Source organism: Vipera berus (assembly GCF_964194415.1).
Source record: "Vipera berus genome assembly, chromosome: 3".
Lineage (NCBI taxonomy): Eukaryota > Metazoa > Chordata > Lepidosauria > Squamata > Viperidae > Vipera > Vipera berus.
The window spans coordinates 109,780,415-109,802,401 of record NC_138204.1 but is presented as its reverse complement, the minus strand read 5'-3'; the positions used below and the strand labels follow the sequence as shown (position 1 = coordinate 109,802,401).

The 21,987-nt window shown below is 40.1% G+C and overlaps 1 protein-coding gene across 1 annotated transcript in view; it reads left to right on the top strand.

The window, feature by feature from the left end:
* KIAA1614 overlaps positions 1-13,972 on the top strand; it is a gene marked incomplete at its 5' end in the record, with an annotated part of 54,154 nt that extends 40,182 nt beyond the window's left edge. The window contains 4 exons of the mRNA XM_081325525.1: positions 598-856; positions 4,631-4,758; positions 6,201-6,385; positions 12,405-13,972. Of these exons, the coding sequence (XP_081181651.1) occupies positions 598-856; positions 4,631-4,758; positions 6,201-6,385; positions 12,405-12,598 (766 nt within the window). The 3' untranslated portion in view covers positions 12,599-13,972. The remainder of the gene's footprint in view (positions 1-597; positions 857-4,630; positions 4,759-6,200; positions 6,386-12,404) is intronic.
* Between the last annotated feature and the right edge of the window lie 8,015 nt (positions 13,973-21,987).

Sequence of the window (21,987 nt, the reverse complement as noted above, 5' to 3'; positions counted from 1 at the left end):
TTCAATACCTCATATATGCAATTCTTGCAGTTTGAAATGGAAAAATCCTAGTTATAGCAAAATGAAAAACTTAATTACACAAAGAATGAACTTCACAGAAAAATAAGCTACAATTCTCCACTTATAGAATTTCTCTAGTTTTTAAAGCAAAAACAAAGCAAAAGTGGTGCATAAATAAAATAAAAATAAATTAATATTAGCTGGGAAAGGAGTTTTTTAGGTTAGAATTGTGAAATATATTGATAATAGTAACAGTAGTTTCTCTGTTTCTTGGGTATTAATGTCGTTAATTTGAAAGTATAGGTAAATATGTCTACTTTGTCTATTAATTGTTTATTTAATATTTGTAAATCCTTTTAAAACCCTTTTATCATTTATTGTCCTTGGGTTTTTGTGTGCCTTCAAGTCAGGCAAGATTTTTGGAAGTGATTTGCTGTTGCCTTCTTCCTAAGGCTGAGAGAAAGTGACAGAAACTTAAAATCTCTCTAACCACTACACCAAACTGGTCCATTGGGGCACTGCAAATTGTAAATAAAGTTGAAGGCACTCTTGCTTTTTAATTTGTAATTCTCTTGGCTGGTTTGTTTTGCCTTCCAGCAAACACTTAGAAGTCTACCCGCAGCCAAATAAACAGCAATCCACCAAGAAAGAAGTCTCTTCTACATCAGGTTTTAAAAAATTCTTCACCACTCTGAGTCAGAGCACGAGACAAAAATTGGGCAGATTCCGATGTTATAGCATGGAACAGATTTCTATGCTAGAATCAGGAGCTGCCAAGCCCAACATGGAAACTGGTCCAGATACCATTTGTTCTCCAAAAATGAAGAAAGTATCTTCCTTACAATCCTTGCAGATGGTGAGTTGAAACTGTGTTTTTATTTGATTGTATAACAAACCTGGGTATTTTACAGCTAGTGTTGAAACTGTGTTTTTATTGCGTGACAGACCTGGGTATTTACAGCCTGCAGGCACCATCTGGCCCATGAGTGGCCCCAGTCCAGCCCATGGCATGGGCAGCATCAGTGGCAGTGCATTGGCGGCAGGGGCTGTGGGCTGTGGGGCAGCATCAGTGGAGGGGGCTGGGGGGCTTTAGTGGAGGGCAGGGTGCTGGCGGTGGTGGTCCTCCACAACAATCCCAGTTTCTCATGTGACAGTCCTGTTTTATGAGATAAGGTAGCAGTAAACTAGGTTAGTTTTTATGGTACAGTTTTAAAACTATTTTCCAGAGGAATATTAGCCTTACAGTGACGACTTATTAGCAATAAAATATTTTTTGTTATTCAATCCATTTTGCATTAAACAGCATCGTGAATGTTTAAATATTTTAAATCCTGAAGTCCACCTGTAAGCCCAGTGTGCATCTAGAAATCCATTTCATTTTTTTACAGTATAATGACACCATTGAAATCCATCTTAAACCATCTTAGTTTGTACTGCTCCCAGTTCTTTGAGACAGTGATGAAGTCCAACGGTCCTAGTTATTCACTGATTCAAACATTCTGTATATTGATTCTCTACTTTTCTGTAGTTCCTGCTTTTCAAATCTCAAACCCAGGGACTTTTCTACCAAATCAAAGGACTATTACAGAAAACGAGCTCATTCCATTATCCAAGTCTAGCTGTCCATAAATAAATACAAGGCACAGCAAGAATCCACTCCGATAGGAAATGTTTTAACAAGACCATCTCTAAGGATTATGAAAGTGCTGCTGAAGTTCTATTTGTCAAAACAATGATAATAATTGCAGAGTTTCCAGGGTGGGGGTGGGGAATACTTTTCTTCAGTTGGCAAGTGAGAAGGGAAGAACAAACAACTATATGGTTGTTTGCCAGGTGACATTGATGTAATTTGCTAGGATGTTCTAGTGGCGTTGTATAATATGAAACTGGTTTATTTGACCAAGATTAAAATAGATTACCGTATATACTTGAGTATAAGCCGAATTTTTCAGCCCACTTTTTGGGCTGAAAAATTCCACTTCGGCTTATACTCCAGTCAACAAAAAAACTTACCGAGGACTTGTGCGCGGCCGAGGCTTTGGTGCTACTTTCAGAGCCTTCTCCGCTAATCAGCTGTCTGCCCATCAGCTGTCCATAGGGATGCTGCAAAGCTCTCCTTCTCTAGGCCTTGGACTCCCTCCTGGCTGAAGAGTAGATGAACCAAGCCAGCAAGGAGACAAAATGTTTCTGCAGCTGTTTTTCCTCTGAAGTTTTTTTTTTTTTTAAAGTAATCTCCGAAGGTTATGCCAGAAAATGGAGGACGCTGGGTCTTTGCAAGCTTTAGCTGTCCGCCTGGCTGCCTGAAGGCCGCCCTTTTCAGGCAGTCTGACAGACAGCTAAAACTTGCAAAGACCCAGCGTCCTCCATTTTCTGGCACAACTTTTAGGTCTTTGCAAGCTTTAGCTGTCCGCCTGGCTGCAAGGAGACAAAATGTTTCTGCAGCTGTTTTTCCTCTGAAGTTTTTTTTTTTTTAAAGTAATCTCCGAAGGTTATGCCAGAAAATGGAGGACGCTGGGTCTTTGCAAGCTTTAGCTGTCCGCCTGGCTGCCTGAAGGCCGCCCTTTTCAGGCAGTCTGACAGACAGCTAAAACTTGCAAAGACCCAGCGTCCTCCATTTTCTGGCACAACTTTTAGGGATTTATTATTATTATTCCTACTACTACTATTACTACTACTACTACTTCAGGAGTAAAAAGTTGCAGAAAAAAATTCTCTCCTTACTAGCTTAGTTCCTCTACTCTTCCATCTGGAGCCAAGGTAAGATTTTAAAAAGGGATATTGGTTGGAAGGCAGAGGAAGAGTTTAGTTTTAGCATCTAAAAAAAGGGGGGGGGGAAATCAGCGAGTACATCCCAACCAGCTTTTTATGTTTTTGTTATTGAAGAAATATGGGGGAGGGGGAGGGGTTCTGGGGTGGGTTGGGGAGGGGATAATATTGTAACTTCAATAAAAATTTTCAATAAAAAAAAAGAAATATGGCTTTCTGGGGGAAGGTGGGGAGGGCGTTAAGGAAAGAAAGGGTTTTTGGAAGCTCGTCCTGAAGCTGCCTTTTGTGCAAGGGGCCTTTTCTCAAAGCCTAGAGAGGCAGCTTTGTTGCCTCCCCGTAGACAGCTGATGGGCGAACACCAAAAGCTCCAAAAGGCTAGGGAACTAGTCCCAGAACAAAACGGAGACCTGCCTGGCGGCAGAGGCTTGCAGAGCGCGGATCCAGCCTCCGAGGCATGCAGAACGGCGGATCGGCTTATACTCGAGTCAACAACTTTTCCCAGTTTTTGGGGGTGAAATTGGGGGTCTCGGCTTATACTCGAGTCGGCTTATACTCAAGTATATACGGTAGTTGCTATTTCTAGAAATTTTAATGGATGTTTATTTTCTGGCCAGGACTGGATAATGATGTTTTAAGGTTTTGTTTATAATTAAAAGTTATATGGGAAAATTTTTATTGGCTGTTATTTAAAATTTATCTGAGTAAGATTAAAACTGTTAGGTTATCTGGTACCTTTAGTGTATTCTGGATTTGAATGATGAGTTTGGAAGAATTGTTTTATTATAGAAAATGAAATACACCTTAAAGCAGAGCTCCCCAACCTTTCCGAGTTGGCAGCCTGGAGGGAAAGGGAGGAGCATGGAAATGTAAGTGCATGTGTGTGCGTGCACATGTGCCACACTTGCGCAAAAAGGGCATGCACATGGTGGTGGCATTAGTGCCCACACGCATGCACAAGTGGGTCACGCACACCCACAGCTGGTCATGCTGGTGGTGGCGCTGGCGCCTGCGCGCCCGTGTAAACAGGCCGCTAATGTCTGCACATATGCATGAATGGGCCGCTAATGTCCATGTGTATGCACAAATAGGGCCGCTAGCCCCTGCATTGCAGCAATAGCGCAAGTGGGAAGGGTGTGTGGACACGTGCGCGCACTTGCCAGCCATTCCCGTGGCCTGGTGGCCAATAGGCCATGGACCAGTACCTGGCCGCAGCCCACAGTTTGGGGACCCCTGCCATTAAAGGAAGAAATTCAAGAGGGTTTATTAGATCAAGTTTATAATACATAGGCTATTATTTTTGTTAATCCTTAATAGACATTTGCCGATTAGGATGGATGATGAGGTTATAAACATTTGATATTAAGAATGAAGTGAAGATATTGTTCTATTTTAACAGATTTTGATAAGTTGTTAAAATTTTTTGTACATGCTGGGACAAAGGAGGAAGTTACTTTCTCATTTTAGACTTTTGCGTTAGCTTTTTCTGCGTAATGTAATCTTTGATAAAATTATTACAAAATAGGAAAAAACCACTGAGTTATTGACCCCTACTAAATATCTACTATTTATCAAAAGTAAAAATTTCGTAAGTCCGTGTGCATGGTATTTAATTATGTGATTATGTTGTGGCAATTCAATGCTCTTGAAACATTAGAATTTAGGTCTTTGAAACATATTTAATATGTTTCTTAATGAAAACAAATCCAGTAGCACTTCCCCCCTCTTTTTTGTTTTTGTTTTTACTTCTTTTGGTTTTCAGAAGGATCAAGATAAATCAAGCTTGCAGTCAGAAAACTTTATTCCTCTTTGTCTGCAGTTTGATTCTTTAACACTCATTCTGATTTGCAGTATTTCCTCCCACTAGATGTCACCTTTTAGCCAACCCAGAAAAGCCTCTTCTATTCAAAATCTGCATTCCTTTTTGGGCAAGAATAATCGGTCCAACGTCTACATGGTGGCAGAACCTAAGGATGAAGAAGCTTCTTCTAACAGGTGAGAATTGGGATACTTTAGGTGACTGTTGTGACCATATCCTAAATGGCTCTTTTTATGTGTTGGATGGTGGATAATCAGTCTGTTTTTAGACACTGATTGCTGCAACTCACCTCCTTCTGTAGATCCTGTAGGACCTTCGCATATTCAGTTCACAGTATCCTGAAGAGTGGCTAGCTTTTCTGTAGTAGACATGAATCGAGATCCAATCCTGTCCCTCACTGCTGTTCCACAGGAGAAAAGCAGAGTTTTTAAATACATCCATACTGTAGTTAGATAACTCTGGTTGCATCCTTCTGTTTTCTCTCCATGTTTCTGTTGTATGTGATTTGTCATAAAGGCAGCTTCATCTTGTTTTCATTTTAGTACGCAGAACTAATCCATACGTGGACATTTGTATTTTCCAGGTTCAGCTATAATACTAATCTACTGTCTAGTGTTCTATGCACAGAATGTGGGGTCCTGTGCTTAATTTCTGATACAGATGTAAATAAGTTATGGAAGTTGCTGTTAGTTTTCAAGTTCAAGTTCACTTTTAGAGTTACATCTATTTAATAGTAACTTTGTGAATTCAAAGTGAACCTTGAATTATTAATACTAATTTTGATTTATAGGAAATTATCTGGAGTTTTCATAAACAGAGTAAAATTGGTTTATTTTGGTCTATCATAATTATAGCAACCACATCAGACATTATGATTGCTTCATGATAACTTCCTGGGAAGAAGAAAACTTATAATGCTACATAATTCAATGTGACCACACAGTATCTTTGAACAAATCTATACAAATATGTCTGAAAAGGTGTGTTTTAATATATATTTTCTCATTCTAGAGATACATATCAGAGTATTTGAGAATGTGAAGTTTGGTGGCTAAATAGTCTGATTTGCTTGCTATTCATGGTTATGCAACTGAAATCAAATTATATTGGGAATTCAAAAAGATGGACTCTCAGGCATCCGTAAGCAGAACACACAATTGCTAGAATAACATACATATTTTGCTTTTTGCAATCAAATGCTTCTAAAATTGACTTCAAGCAATTACAAAAAATGCCCTGATATAGGTGGATGATGTGGTCAGAATTTTAAACGTAGGACAGCAAAAAGTATATTTGCAGAGTTGAAAAGTTACTAATGAATAATGCTGTAAACTTAGCATATTTCCTTTGTAGAAATTTTCCTTGCACACATGGGACATCATGCATAGACTTGGTCTCCAAGGACAAACAAGATAGTTTCCAAACTACCTTATGCTGTAAGTGTCAGCTTCACTTTTTCAGAGTTCCCATCATCACGTGAGCTGTAAATCTGCTTTCATTTAAAACCAAGATGTTATAAAGAAGTTAGATTAGATGATAAGTGAAACAACCACCACCCTGTTCTTTGACTTCAGATTATATATTTGTCTGAGTATGACAATATTTTCCGCATTCTTAGGAAAACAAGGACTCAGCCTGGAAGATCCCTCAGCGTGGAGGACATTGGGTCCCCTAACTTGGCGAGAACCGTTGGACGGGTGGTAGCAGTTTTTCCAGATGGAACTAGTCAGTTAGAATTGCAGCGTTCCCAACAAGGCAACTTTGGGTTTCGTGTTTCCTCAGGGAATGGTCGTCCTGATACAGGTATCAGTTTGGTAACCAATGGCCTGAAACCTTGAACAGGTAGACCCCTGGCTTACTTTTTAAAATTATGGTGTTGGAGTATCTCTATAGTTTTTTAAATTGTACACTTTTTTTTCTTTGCTGGGGTGGGGAAGGATGCTGGCTTACATTTGTTTTATTTTACAATTTGTACCCTTAATCTTTCAGTTGAGAAACAAAAACAGACTTAACTTTGCAAACTTAAAAAACCAGCTTTATATATTTTTAGTATAAAGAATCCATGAATAGTCAAAATATTTTGTCTCTATCCACTGTAGCTTTCCAGATAAAGGAAAGGGAGCAGGATATGTAACACTTCATCTGTATTAGGACTTCAGCTGGTTTGGGTGATAGAAGGGAACTCTTATTCTTCCACTTTAGTATTTATTGTCCTTGATATTTTTGATGATCTACAGTTAATTAGGAATGAAATTATAATTGCAGGTCACTTATAACATACTTCATTCCTGAAAACATATTGTATTTTAACTATCATAAAAGCATGTTAGCACAATATTGGTAGATCCGCTATGTATGTTTACTGTATTAAATATACATTCTTCCTTTTTTATTTTTAAAGTCATATAAAAAAGTACTAGGGCATGATTTTGTCCAATTATACAAATAGGAAGTGCAACTCATGCAGGGAAGGTTCGTGTGGAGGTACTACAAAAGATAAAAGAAAGATTGGGAATAGATACCGTAGATTTATCAGGCATTATCTATTCCTATTTTAGAACCCCTTGCTGTAAAAGATAAAGCAATGGTATTACACCCATGCAGACATGCAAATCAAAGTCATGATCTGAGACAGTGATGGCGAACCTTTTATAGACCGAGTACCCAAACCACAACCCAAAAATCCATTTATCGCAAAGTGCCAGGGTCGCATAAGCATTGTGGTGCCCTCAGGGGGGGCATGGGAGCATGACCCACTGGGTTGGCATGGCTGCGGTTGTCACGGCAGACTGGGTGGGCATGGCTGGGGTGTGCAAGGCCACCTCAATGTTGCTCATGGGGAGATGCCTGTGGGGGCCGGGCAGGGTTGGGGGAGATCCAGAGGGTCTCTGGAGGGTGGGGCGGTGGGCAGGAGGCCCAGCATAAATGGGGGGAGGCACACAATCCTAGCTGGACTGGGGGGGTCACGGCACCAATGGGATCTGGCTTTCCCTGCTCGGAGTGGCCTTTGGCTTGCTGGGTGTGGGTGTGCTCTACCACATCTACTCCAGCTTGCTAGCTGGCCGCTTCACCTCCTTTGTGCTGGGTGGAGCTGCCACTCCGGGCGGCGGCCTAATGGACCTGCACAAGCTGCTGGCAGCAGCGGCGCACGTACCCACAGAGAGGGCTCCAAGTGCCGTCTTTGGCACGTGTGCCATAGGTTTGCCACCACTGATCTGAGAGAATGGAAAGCCTATGGTGGGCACGGGATGCAACAGAGAAACAGTAGGGCTGTAATAATATCACAAAATGTTCTTTGTACATACCCTGACAGGTTCAGAGAGGCTGTGATTCCTAAATCATAAATGCCAGTGTGCGTATGAGAGTGCATTCTTGGAATTATATAACCTTCCTGAAATTCGTCTCCATGACTTTAATTCCTCTTCTCTTGCATATTCTCATGACATTTGTGAACATGCCATGACCCCACAGAGTAAGAATTGCCTATTTTTCTTTATCAGAATGTCTACCACTTCCTGAATATAAGACTTTGAAATAGGAATTCTACGTCTTATCACAACTACAGGCCAAAGAACCGGTCTACAAGGACTGTTGATAGTCTCTGGAAGCTCAGTTGCTAAAGCAGGTCTTATATATATCATTCCCTGCTCCCTATAACATCTTCCAGAGGGAGATTTGCTTAGTATGCCGAGCAGCAAAGACGCTCCTCCTTGTGATAGACCTTTTTCCCCCTTCTGTCTTGTCTTCTTCATTTTCATATTACAGATAGAAAAACAGGAAGGGGCATTCCTCAGAGGCATTCTTAAATAACCAGTTTCAATCTAGTCCAGGGGTGTCAAACTCAATTTCACTGAGGGCCGCATCAGCATTACGGTTGCCCTCAGGGGGGCAGGTGGGTATGGCTGGGGTGGGCGTGGCCTACTGGGTGGGCGTGGCTAGAGTGCGTATGGCCTACTGGGTGGGCGTGGCCAGCTCTACATCGTTCGCATCAAGGGTGCCTATGGGGGCCTGGGCAGGAATGGGACAGATCTGAGGGTCTTTGGCAGAAGGAGGGTCTCTGGGCCAGGGCCAAGGCAGTGGGGGCCGTTCCCTCACTGTTTCCAGGATGGCTTCGCGGGCCACATGAAACCACTTCGCGGGCCGCATCCGGCCCCCGGGCCTTGTGTTTGACATGTCTGATCTAGTCTCTTTGTTGATTTGTACATTTTAAGTTAACTTAGACCTAAAACATTTTTCTGGACCTGGAAGTTATTTTTTATTTTATTTTGCACATGGACTTCTGCAGCTAGGTCTTATGCCAATTATGATAGCGTTGCTTCTTTTACAATTGCTTTGCCCTGAAAGCCAAGGATGGTAACTTCCTAATCACAAATTAGCCACAAGATATATGTACCCAAGCACTGTTTTTGTAATGCCAAGATTATCCTTAGATAACTTGTCTGAGTTACAGCAGCAAAACACAGTGATGTTGCTCTTTCAAATAAAACAGTTGTGCCACAACGCACAGCAAACCTAATTCATTTTTTTTTAAAAAAATCCAGAACACCAAAAAGCATCCTCTCAAAAGCATATCATTTTTTAATGTAGCATCATCTGCACTGCCATGGCTGCATGAACCCTTGCAATCCTTGCTATTTATGATTTGGTGTAGTATTGAAATTGACAAACCACATGTATATCCAGGAAACCATGCAGCTATACCAAAAAATAGGAATGCTACACAAATGGAAGGTAAAAGCAGCCCTGTCATTCAAAACCAGAGTTGCCTGTATCAGTTATACCAGTGATTCGCAACCTTTTTGTCACCGTGGACTCCCTTTAAATACCTTTTGTGGCCACGTACCACGGCCACGTACCTCCAAGACTTAATTCAAGATTTAAATCATAACATTTCTTCAAGCCTTCGTGGACCCCCCATAACGACCAGGGATCCGCCAACCACAGGTTAAGAACCACTGAGTTATACTGTTTGGTGCACACGTGTTATTGCTTTCTTCACTGAAATCATTTCCCTGTTATTTTTTTGTTTCTGAAGAAATAGATTTGAAATATTCAGCCACATATGTGCTTCTCACTAGGCTACAAATCTACTTTGATATCCTGCTCTACAGCACTAGTTAAAAGTAGGCTCTGAAACACAACCAAATATTTGGTAGGATCTCACTGTTTTAATGTTTTCTGTTTTTTTTTTCTTAAGAGAAAGACTATCTAAAGTAGGTCAAATGGCGGGAATAATTTGGAACGTGTGTTCTTAGGGATTTTTTTGCCCCAGGCAAGCTCCTGGGAATGTTGCAATCTTTGCGACTGAGTTGACAAATGTTTGTCCTGGCTTTAAGCACTCTGGTTCCAAGAATACACCTCCACCCTAAAAATATTTCAAAATAAATTGGAATATATTTCTATTAAACAATTTCTTCTTCTGAGCTATCCCTTCCCAGGAAGCCTTGAATAACTAATAACTACATTTAACAAATGGATTTAGACTATTTTTTCTTAGTCATTGTGCTGCTTCTCTGGATGGATTTTTCCCCGTTTGCTTGTGCTAGTACACTTCAGTCCTCATTTATAAATTGCCAGTAACTACCTATAAAATGGCTTCCAGCACAAACAAAAATATAAGTTGTGTATTGATGTCCTGACAAATGTGAAACTCATTTTAATAGCTTGGCAACATCCGTGTTAAGAGAGCAAAACATAATTTCTTTATGTTCTGCTCTATTTGGGGATCTAGGGTTATAAACATTTTGGATGTTCTAATTTATAATTGAAAATCCTGCCTTATTAAAAAAGGGCTCATCATTGCAGAAGTATTTTTTCATTTATTTAAAAGGTGTGTATTGCTGCCCATCTTGTTAATAGGAACCTCCAGATTTCTAGGAATTTTAATCCAAATTGAAGGCTGGGCACCTTGAATTAAAATAAAACATATTTCTGAATAAAGTGTACAGTTTTCCAGCAATGGATTGAAACTGGACTCTGGCAAGACCAAGTGGATGGGGTGGCACTTCCCCAAACAGATCCTGTGTGTAATCTGGGGGTTCTCCTGGACTTGTGACACCTGCTCAAAGAGCAGGTGGCAATTGTGGCCAGGAAGGCCTTTGCACAACTGCAGATTGTGCGACAGTTATATCCTTTCCCTACTCACGATCATTCATGCCCTAGTCACCTCCCGTCTTGACTATTGCAATGCGCTCTACATGGCGCTGCCCCTGGAGAGCATCCAAAAGCTCCATTTGGCGCAAAATGCAGCCTGCATGGTTTTGTGCAGACCTCAGTGTGTACATGTGTCACCTCTCCTGCGGGAGCTGTATTGGTTGCTGATTTGCTTCTGGGTGAAATTCAAGATGCTGGCTGTCAACTTTGAAGGCCTTCATGGCTTGAGACCAGGATATCTGAGGGACCCTCTCTTGCCGGTCACATCTACCTGACCCATTAGAGCATGGAGGCAAGGAATGTTGCGGGTCCTTTCCCCTAAGGCAGGGGTAGGCAACCTCGGCTCTTTTCTGGGACTCATGGACTTCAACTCCCAGAATTCCTGAGTCAGCTATGCTGTCTCAGGAATTCTGGGAGTTGAAGTCCATGAGTCAGAAAAGAGCCGAGGTTGCCTACCCCTGCCCTAAGGAGATGCATCTGGTGGGACCCAGAAGAAGGACCTTCTCCGTGGTGGCTCCCTCTCTCTGGAACATCATCCCCCCCCCCCGAGATTAGGCTGGCCCCCACTCTGGCACTCTTTAGGAAGGCACTGAAGACGTGGTTCTGCCAGTGGGCCTGGGGAACCCAGAGCAGGATGGAGCCCACTAAACGGCTGGTATGAATGTGCGTTGTTGCTGGGATGGGGGTGAGTGGGTTATTGTTTCATTATTTTTATTCTTGTTATTTTTATTCTTTTTATATGGTGTTTGAGTGGCCATGTGCAAGTAGGCAGCAATATAATTTTTTAAAATAAATAACCCCAGTTTTGGCTGACATTTATACTGCGATGTAGAATCCATAGCATTAAGGTTAGTGTGCATCACTTGACCTTTTAGCATGAATGGGATTTGAAATTTTGCGCTTTAAGAACAGCTTTAATGTGGCAACTGCATGACAAAACACAGTTTGGTCAGAACTAGCATAATATACAGGTTCCCCTTGTTTTAAACTGGGGTTATAGTCCTCAAAAACCTTACATAAGGTGAGACATTGAACCAGTGGATAAAAATGGCTAATTGCAGGATATAGGATTAATTTTTTTTAACCCAAATGTGCTAATAAGGCACATTTAGAGGCCTGTTCTTAAGCAATACATCACTCCAACATGTTTTCTAGTGTATGGTGAAAACACAGTTTTTCTAATTGATGAATTTCTAATGCATGGGTTGGAATGCATCATGGCAGTAGAAACAGTGGTAGTAATTGCACAGTACAACAGTAAATGCATGAAGGCAGAAATGGTTTTGATGGCAAAAACTTTTGGCACGCTTCCAGAGTTTTGGTGCAAGTTGATTATGCTGAAACAAACCTAGTGGCAGGTGTTTTTTTTTTTGCAATTTCTTGTTGCAAAGAAATCCAGCAGATTCTTGAATGAAAATGCTCAGTTGCATAAAAGCAGATTCACGCGAAGCAGGGAAAACTGATTTTCTATAACAAGTTCTAAATGATTAATAAAGGTCTGATAAGGTTAGGTTCAGTGAAGAAGTGTTTTATCTGTCTCTCAGTTTTCCCTCGAACTCTTTTCTGATTTTGCAGGAGGAACACTTTCCCCATTCCATGGTTGCAACATTTCAATACAAGGCTATCATAACACTAAATGCAGTTTTATGTTATTTGGTTTCCTTAACAGGTATCTACGTCCAGGAGATGGCAGACACCAGTACAGCTAAACTCTATGCTGGACTCCTAGAAGTTGGGGATGAGATACTTGAAGTAAACGGTGCCAAGGTTGCTGGGCTGGGCCTAGCCCGGATCAACGAACTGCTGTTGTGGGCGGAGACGCTCTCCCTGAGAGTGCTGAGGCAGAGACCGGTTCGGCAGTAGCAGAAGAGGAGACCCTTGCGAGGGAAGCTTGAAGGGGCAGCCTGCCTTGTGAACAGGGCAAGACAGTTCTGGTGCTTATTAAGCCTACCTGAGACTTGGAGTTTGCATCCTTGTCTCAGTGCTTGGATGTGGATGGAGGCACAAACCAACCCCATGGGTTATTCTGTAATGGAAGCTGGTATCTATTGAATATTTAATTTATGCAAAGATTGGTCAAGGAATGGGAATTAGTTATCTGGCACCTCCCTATGCAAAGGATCAGGGGAGGGAAAGTAATAATTTGTGGTTAAAGACCTATCTTTTGACCACCAATATCCCCACAAACTCTTTACCTAAAAATTGGAGGATGCTGGATCATCTTAATTCTTTAACTTATATTAAAGTTAAAGTATCCATAACAAGTCGGGTGTGTTCATAAAAACTTTTTTAAAACATTCAAGCTCTATAGTTTTTCTAGAAATGCAGAAGTTATTGACTGAATTGGAGAGCTGCTAAAGCATAAGTAATCCCTAATATGGAAACCTTCTCTCCCCTCCCCACTCTTTATTTACAAGGAAAGATTCTATGACTTGAGAGACTTTGAAGAAGTTAGATCTCTTTACCAGAAAATCTACAGTTCCTTTACAAACCTTAAGAGTCTTTACAGGCATCCATAAATTCTGAATCAGCTTATGTGCTGCTACTACTACTACTATATATATGCCCAAACTCACTCATGCCGCAGTTATCAGTAGACAATTCTATTGGTTCTATTTTAAGTGTTTTACGTTTGCAGCGAAAGCTATTTGACTTTGGAGTTTTTGCTCCTTCAGCAGGCCAGAGCTGAGAATTCCTGATGCTTGCAGATTCCCATAGCTTCTTAAAAATACTGAACTTAATTTTTGGAGAAAGATTTCTCAGTTACTACCAGAGAAATTCTCCAACTTGCAATTTTTCAAGTCAGTCTGAACTTCATATTCCTGTATCTCTCACGTTCAGCTCTTTTCAAAGCTTGTTTCTCATAAAGCAGCAATCCTGGGCCTGGAATGTACCATTCTAGAATGCACATGGAGTTCACAAGCTGAGATGATCTTTGTTTTGGTTGTAGGAATATTCAGTTACATCAGTTTCTAGCTGCAATCTGTCACCACTCATCTTTTGTGTTTATCTTAAGAGTCATCTTCTGGTCTCTATAGCTGCAAAGACTAGGTTATCTCATGAGCTTTGTACCCAGAACATGAATGTGACAGGAGGGGCTTCTCTTTTTGATGTACTCAGCCCTGACCCACAACCATGGGTTGCTTTTGACAATACTGGAAAGCCTCTCTACCTTGTTTCACTGTATTTCTCTGATTAAATTATTTATTAAAAGCAGTTATGAACTCTTGGCTTGCATATATGATGGGATAGCTGATTTGTGAAGTGAATGAATCATATAGAGTTATATAAAAACAGGATGGCCTACTTTTAGATGGTTTCCACCCCTACTAATTTGAAGAATGCCATGTAAGCACTCAGGAAAGGGAGTGGTGACCTAATCCATTTATCCTTGGCCTTAGCCTTGCTCACTTCATGTCCAACTGGGATATGCTTTCCCCATCAGATTAATTCAAGGGGATGTGGCCTTCGGCATGATTTAGAGGAAACCAAAATATTTCTGTATTCTTCCCAAGGGAGATAAGAACTTTCAAACCATGACCTTTTCTATCAGCTTAGAAAAGGAAGGAATGAGTAAGAAGCAATTGCCGATGGGCAGGCAAACTCAAAATATTCTTGTGTTTGGGCAGAAAACCTAAAATACATATTTTAAAATATTCTTTGTATTTCAGATAAAGCAAATTTCAGTGGGAACAAAATCAGCCTCACTGAAAAAGAATTGCAACACTATGGTTATAGTGGGAAGACTGTTGATTACAAATCCTGTAGTAGCACCCCAGTATTGGGTATGATTGGCTTCAGCTTACACCCATCAAGCAGATTCCTAGACAGGAGGCCTTCGTACCCTTTCTAGGCCATTATAGCTTCAAATGGTTATAAAATGACAGTTTGTAAAATGAGGACTATCTGTAGCAGACCATGTGTAGCAAACCAGCAGGTCAAGAACATGAAAAGCTGGATAGCACTTGGCAAGGACATGATCCACATCTACTGACTAAAAAATCTTAACAGTAGTACAAATCACCAGTGCCACAGATGAACCAGCCACTAGCAAAAACTGGACTGTTTTTTCCTTCCTCAAGGAAAAAACAGTCCAGTTGCCTTTTGAAAAAAAACCCCACCTTTGACAACTACCAGCAGGCTCCCACCTGGACTTGCTAACCCAAAGAGGGACAGTGCTGATTATGAAAGACCCCACATGGCAACAGCAACAGCCAATAACCTACCTCTCTACAACATGGAAAGGCACTGATCACTTCTGTCTCTTTCAGTGATCCTGTAATGGTAGGAGAAAAAGGAAGGGAACGTATGGACTTATCTTCATGCTGACATTCTGAACATCATACGCATGTCAAATAAAATAACCTTTTTACAATTGTCATCTAATTGGGTCAGCAGATATGCATGGTATATTCTCTTCTTTAAAAAGCTTTTCCCCCAGCTTTAATATGGATGGCAGAACTGTCTTCGTTTGTTAGTGAAAAATATAATATTTGGCGCTATGTTAAAAAAGCGATAAATACAAGAAATAGGATAGCACGAATTTTAAATCGGATCTCTCTTGCCTTTTAAATGCCCCTCCCAAAATCTAGTATGTGTATTTCTGAACAGTACATCTTCCATTCTTGGATAATATAGGCCATGTTGTGCATTATGTATACACATATATACATATGCTTGCATACATACATACCTGACAGTAACTATTCTGTCAGCAGAGGCTTTTATGTCCTCCTTCAGGATCTTTTGGAAGAGTCAATATAAATATTTATTCAGATATTTAATCCATTGCAATCCAGACACTTTTGGACACATCAGGCAAAGACTGGAAAAAGCTCCAATGCTGGGAAAGGTGGAAGCAAAGAGAAGAAGATGACCAGAAGCAGGGTGGGTGGACTCAGTTGCAGTGGTAATGAGAGCACCATTGAGTGACTTGAAACAACAGATTAGGGATAGATCGCCATGGAGAAAATCTATATTGTTGCTAAGAATTGTCAACAACTTGATGGCCTGTAATCAATCCATTACTAACCAACTGTTGTTTGGTTTTGAGCTTGCCCATTTTCTTCTGGGAGTGCTGCACAGCACACAGAGTACAACTCTAAGCCCTAAATTATTACCACCCTGTTTTAGAAGTTCCCACCAATCCTTTCCCTAACTTCCTTTTCTGTTCTATTCCATTCCTTCACGGCCTTTCTTAATTTATTTTCTAGAAGTTTAATTATTCCTGCTGGTATTTGTTAGACTGTCTCAAGTTCCACGTTGTCACACAAGCTGGCTGCATGCCCTCCATTACAGAACAAAGTGATGTGAGTGAGCATTAAGTCCTTTTTTGGCTTCCTGCTGCAAAATCAACTTACGTGCCTACTCTAAAGCTGTGCGCTCCCCTTGTAATTTGATGAATAAAATGTACAGGGTTTTGACAGAAATTATTCTTCAAACACTAGAGGGAGGGATTTGTTAACTTTTTTAGCCATTGCTAAACTATAAACATACCCCTTGTTGGTAGAAGAGTATTTACAATCTTTATTCTATAGCAACCAACTACATCTGCAAATTTGACCCAATTCTAAAAAATAACAAATATTTAGAAAGGAGCCTTGCATTCCCTGCCCTGCATGTAAATTTATTTGAAATTTGCCAAGATTGTCCTTTCAGAAGGATTTACTGCCTATGCAGATTTCATCGAGTTCAGTAAGATTTGTTTATTTAAAATTACAGATTCATTCTAACTTTTATAGTCAGTAGAAAGCTTGATAGTTCAAATTTTCAAATTGCGTGGAGTGATTTAACTTTACAAATGTAAAAAAGCCAAGTACTGATGCTATCAATTATATTACAACTCTTGCTCTATTGTGAGTTGACAAGGGATTCTTTTGAATAAGAATACAGTCCTTGTCATATCCAATATAGCTCAGGGGGATAAATAGACAATGGACATATTAGAAAAAAAAATTCAACTGTTGAACTCACTCAATGTTGAGCAACGTGGTATAAACACTAAGAGACAGTTTGGTCTAAATCACCCAAAATATTTCACTGGTGAGTAGGTAATTAATTATAACATCAGAGCTGCTACTGTACCTACATAATTGTGAATCCTGGATAATTATGATCTTTCCCTTGTTGGATCTTTTCATCTCTCATGGTATCACAATTTGTGGGCCTGGCAAACAAGAACATTGCATAAACATGTCCTGGACCTGAAATATTATTTATGCATTGAAATAGGCAAGACCGGTTCTGTAGTAAGAGGTCATAATGAAGAATTCCCAGATAGGGAGTGTGACTTTTAAGTGTACCTATAATTTTTCATTTTATTATGAAGGAAGAAATAATCTTACATTATACAGTACTTCTAATGATTGTCTGATGACACTTCCTGGAATGAGAAGCAAAGTTTTTAATACAGAGGTTGTGCTTTAAAGCCAGATTAACCTCCCCCCCCAAATCTGTTAGATTATATCTGTCATGGTTCCGATAGATGAAACCTTTTAAAAGAACTTCAAGGCAAAAATTTATTCCTCAAAGAACATTTTATTCAGGAAACAAAGTACCGGCACTTACATAGTTGAACCCAAGACTAAAGTTCCCTCCCCGATACGGAGTAACAAGTTGCAATTCCCACCCCAGAAAGGCTATCATAAATCACATTCACCAATTATTCTAAAACTCAGGCTCTCCTCCCAACTTTTCAACCCACCAAAACTTTATTTTACATTGACCTTGGTCCTCACCCAGCTGCAAATGTTATGGCTAACAGAAAACGCTCAAGCATCCCCCCCTTCTCCATCGGAGAATCCCAAATAACAGGAAAAAGCACAAGGAAAGCAAAAGGTAAAATGGCTATAGTTTCTCAAGTGTCACAGCGCTGACACTATCATTAGATCTACCTATCCAACTAGAATAACATTTAGTTGCCTTACATCCGGTATTTGCTACCATCTCTTTTCCTAAGAAAATATTTTTAGTTTTCTTTTAACTGAGAAATATAACCAGACCTTGACCCCACTATCTGTTAGTCAATCTGGAGAAGCATAGGCTTTCTGAAGCATGTTGCAATCTCAAGTCACAATTGACACCTCCCCCCTCAAAATAGCTATATAAAATAAGATTTATTTAGCTGCATAGCATTTATTAAGAATACACCACAGACAATATATTTATTTTTTCAAATTCCAGAAATTCAGCATGTCTTAGGATGGAGTTAGCAGACTTTGCAGAAATGTCAGGTTAAAGTTAACACACAGGGAGAGATACATAGCTTTTTAAATATACTGCAATTATAGAAAGCCTTTAATAGGTAAAGGTAAAGGTTCCCCCGCACATGCGTGCTAGTCGTTTCCGACTCTAGGGGCCGGTGCTCATCTCCGTTTCATAGCCGAAGAGCCAGCGTTTGTCCGAGGACGTCTCCGTGGTCATGTGGCTGGCATGACTAGACGCCAAAGGCGCACGGAACGCTGTTACCTTCCCACCATAGTGGTCCCTATTTTTCTACTTGCATTTTTACGTGCTTTCGAACTGCTAGGTGGGCAGAAGCTGGGACGAGTAACAGGCGCTCACTCTGTTACGCGGCACTCGGGATTCGACCCGCCAAACTGCCGACCTTCTGATCGACAAGCTCAGCGTCCTAACCCACTGAGCCACCGCGTCCCTAAGCCTTTAATATCTAGGCATAAATATTACAGTAGCAACAACAACTTTATTTCAGTTTGGAGAAAAAAGAAGAAAGAAAAAGAAAAATATCTGGAATAAGAAATATTTAAATACTGAATTGATTGAATTGCAACAGTTAATAGGTGACTCTTTCAATGTTATTTTTATTTCAACTTTTCCAGTATAAATTATTGATGCTATGATAAAGAAAAATCAAGGTCATTTGCAACAATACTAGAAAAGTAAGAGTTAATTGAGTCTTTAAATGCCTGAGAAACAAGAAGGATGCAAGTTTCTAAGTCTAAAATTGTACAATCAAGCAGCACATTTGAGACATAGTCCATTTATATGAGAAGATTCAAGGCAATGGATATAGATAGAAACCATGTAACAGCTTGATAAATCTAAATGTCAAAATCATTTTCCTTGCTAAGAAGCCTATAAAATTAAATAATATAAATAATACATTCACAAAAGCTATGTTTCAGGTTTGAAGAATGTGATATGCAACACTGAGATTATCTCCCCTTTATATCCTTAATGATCAATCTAGGACAGGGCTTGTCAACCTTATCACAGATTGTACGACTTTTAGGACACGACAATATTTGAGTACCACCAGTGCTTAGCAAGGGGTCAAAAACTTGATGACTAAAAAAAAAGGGGGGGATTTTGGGTTTTACTGATTAGATTCATTTATTGTTATAGAAATGGCTAGTTTATAATATTATGGAAAAGTAAAAAGTTGAGGTTCAATGTTAATGCTTCCTTCTACTGCAACAGAGGAAGTCTGTTCTTTTTCTTCCCCCGCCTCACTTTTTCCCCCTTTTTCCTCCCCACTGTGTCCTACTATTTGCTTTTATATTTTTGTATTTTATTTTATAATCTAATAAAATGTTACAAACTGTAGGAAAAAAGTAAAAAAGTACCAGTTTTAATTTCCTCGGTAGCTGTTCCTTTGCTGAATCACTTTTCCTTTGCACTGACAAATGTATGATGAATTTATCCATGTTTATTAATATGCACCACTACCAGCTAGCTCAGGGGTCTTCAAACTTGACATTTTTAAGATTTGTGGACTTCAACTCCCAGAATTCCTCAGCCATCATTGCTAGGTTTGTAGGCCCCTGAGCTAGCTGGTTGGCCCTTCTTAGCTTTCGTTCCACAGTGTGGTAAAAATGCACCCACCCATCCCTTTCCGTTACCCTTAAAGACACAGGAATCAAGTGCAAAGCAAGAAAGGCTCACAAAATAAACAGATAAACACTTTTTTTCCCCTTTAAGCTGCCTCAGGCAGGTCATGTGTCACAATGTTGCAAGCCAAGACTGAAAGGCTCCAGCAATTACAAAAAGCTTTAGCTTTAACATTAAACCTGTTTACCTTCAAAGAAAACTTTCTAAAAGCCATAGACAGACTCAAGATAAGAGGGTTTGGATTGCTTCGGCTCATTCCCCTCCCCTGCTACACTTGGCTAGCAGTCGCATACCACCTGCCACGTGGCAAAATACCACAGGTGGTATGCATACCACCAGCTGAAAAGCCCTGATCTAGGACTTTAAATTAAATATAGTAATGTTCAATTAAAGTCTTTAAGAAATCACAGCTTTTACAGAAGATATTTTTATAATAAAAATATGCAATATAGTAAGAGAGAGACTGAATCATAAATTAGTTGTCAATTATTTTGGTTTGCATTTATCTTGGTTTATATTTAAATATTTTGAATAATAAGGACATAAGATTCCGTTTGGGTCATAGACTTAGGGAAACAAATGGACAAGATGAAATGGAAATAATTCTGGAAATTAGGGTGTTGTTCTATCAGCTTTATATAAGAATTGCAGATTTATATTTTGGCATTTAACTCCAGTAAAACTAGAGCAAATATTACATATTATTCAATAAAATTTTGGACAAGTTGTCAAGAGAAAGGATTTTTCCCCTTATGGATATGTGATGGATAAGTGAAAAAGGTGTACTTTTCTGGAAGAGAATATTATAAAAAGTAAGAAGCATAAACAAACAGTAGAATGCATCCAGAATTCAATTTTTTACATATTTTCAAGGGATTGAAGGCTGAATTCTCTAATAAAAAACTTATTATAAATATATTTCTGGGAACTGAATAAATAATTGCTCAATAGATAATTTAACTTTATGGATAACATAACAACTGAAAAATGCCATAATAAGCTATGGTATGGGTGCTGTTATGCAATAGCTGTATACTGTTTTATCAGTCTGTTTCTGGTAGGATCAAGGAACCACTGGTTTTTCTAATCTTTAACTGGGCAGCTTTTCCTTCCTTCCTTCCTTCCTTCCTTCCTTCCTTCCTTCCTTCCATCTTTCTTTCCTTTGCTTCACAGTGGACACACCATTATACAAATTAGCTGAGGCCAAGAAGATACTAAAAGTATCTTTTAACATCCCCCCTCCATTTAAAACTAAAGTGTTTTACTATCAGAGCAAAGACTGGAACAAGCTTTTTTGCTCTCAAAGTTTATTTTAAACTCAGTGGCCTAGAGATCCAGTTTGATGTAGTGGTTAAGGCACCAGACTAGAAACCAGGAGACTTGAATTGTAATCACATTTTTGGCAAATGTTTGGGTGACCCTGGGATCAGTTCCTCTCTCTCAGCCCTAGGAAGGAGGCAACATTTTTGGAGAAAATTGTTGCAACACATCTCTTTGCATTGATTGTGGAGCTTTCTTGGCAATAGCTTCTTCTGAGATGGCTTTATGACTTCTCTTGTGAATGAATTGCACCCAATGACTGCAGGGCTCTACAGTCTCTCCCCACTAGCTAGGAGGTTCCTTAAATAGTGTCCTTTCTCTCTTGTTGCCCCCTCTGGCAGCACCATTTGAGCTGCTGTTTCTCACATACTTTTTCTCTCTCTTCTTTCCCCACTTTGGCTGGTATTTTTCAAAGCTCTTCCAGCAGGCCCAATGGCAGGCGAGCATCTTGCTGCAATTGCCAGAGGCTTCCAACAACACAAAAGAGAGTTGTGATGCAGCCAAGAATATTGGGCTGGCAGCCAAGCCAAGAAGCCACCTGCCCAGCCCCAGTTGTGCTATAGCTCTTCCAGCTGCCTTTCTCTCTCCCCCCCCCCAGCCCAGCAGTAAGGTTCCCTTGATGAGTAACTTTACCTTTTGTTCTTCCAATGCTAATTACTTCAGTGTGTCTGGACCGGTTGCCTGCAAAGTGTGTGGAGAGGAAGCAGAGCACAGGACCGCCTTTGGCTTCTTGAGAAGCTTTTCTTCTGGGAGCAGAGCTTGTGAACTGGCACATAATTGCTTCCCACTTTTCCCTTGAATGACATTTGGCTTTTGCCAAGCAAAGCCCTCAGGAGGGCAGAGAACTCAAGCCCTCTAACTACCTTTGGAGAAAGAGTGGGGGTGGAGGACAGGATTGCCATTGTAGAGTTTATTAGAGACTGCTGTGGTGGATTTGGCTATCCTATTTCCACTTCAGAGAAGGTAAATCGGTGAACTGAAAGCTAAGTAACTTTTCCAAAAACTTGATTGTAAGGCAAAGGTGACAAATAAAATCCAAAATCCAAAACTGCACTTTAAACCCAGTTTCCTTTCCAACAATT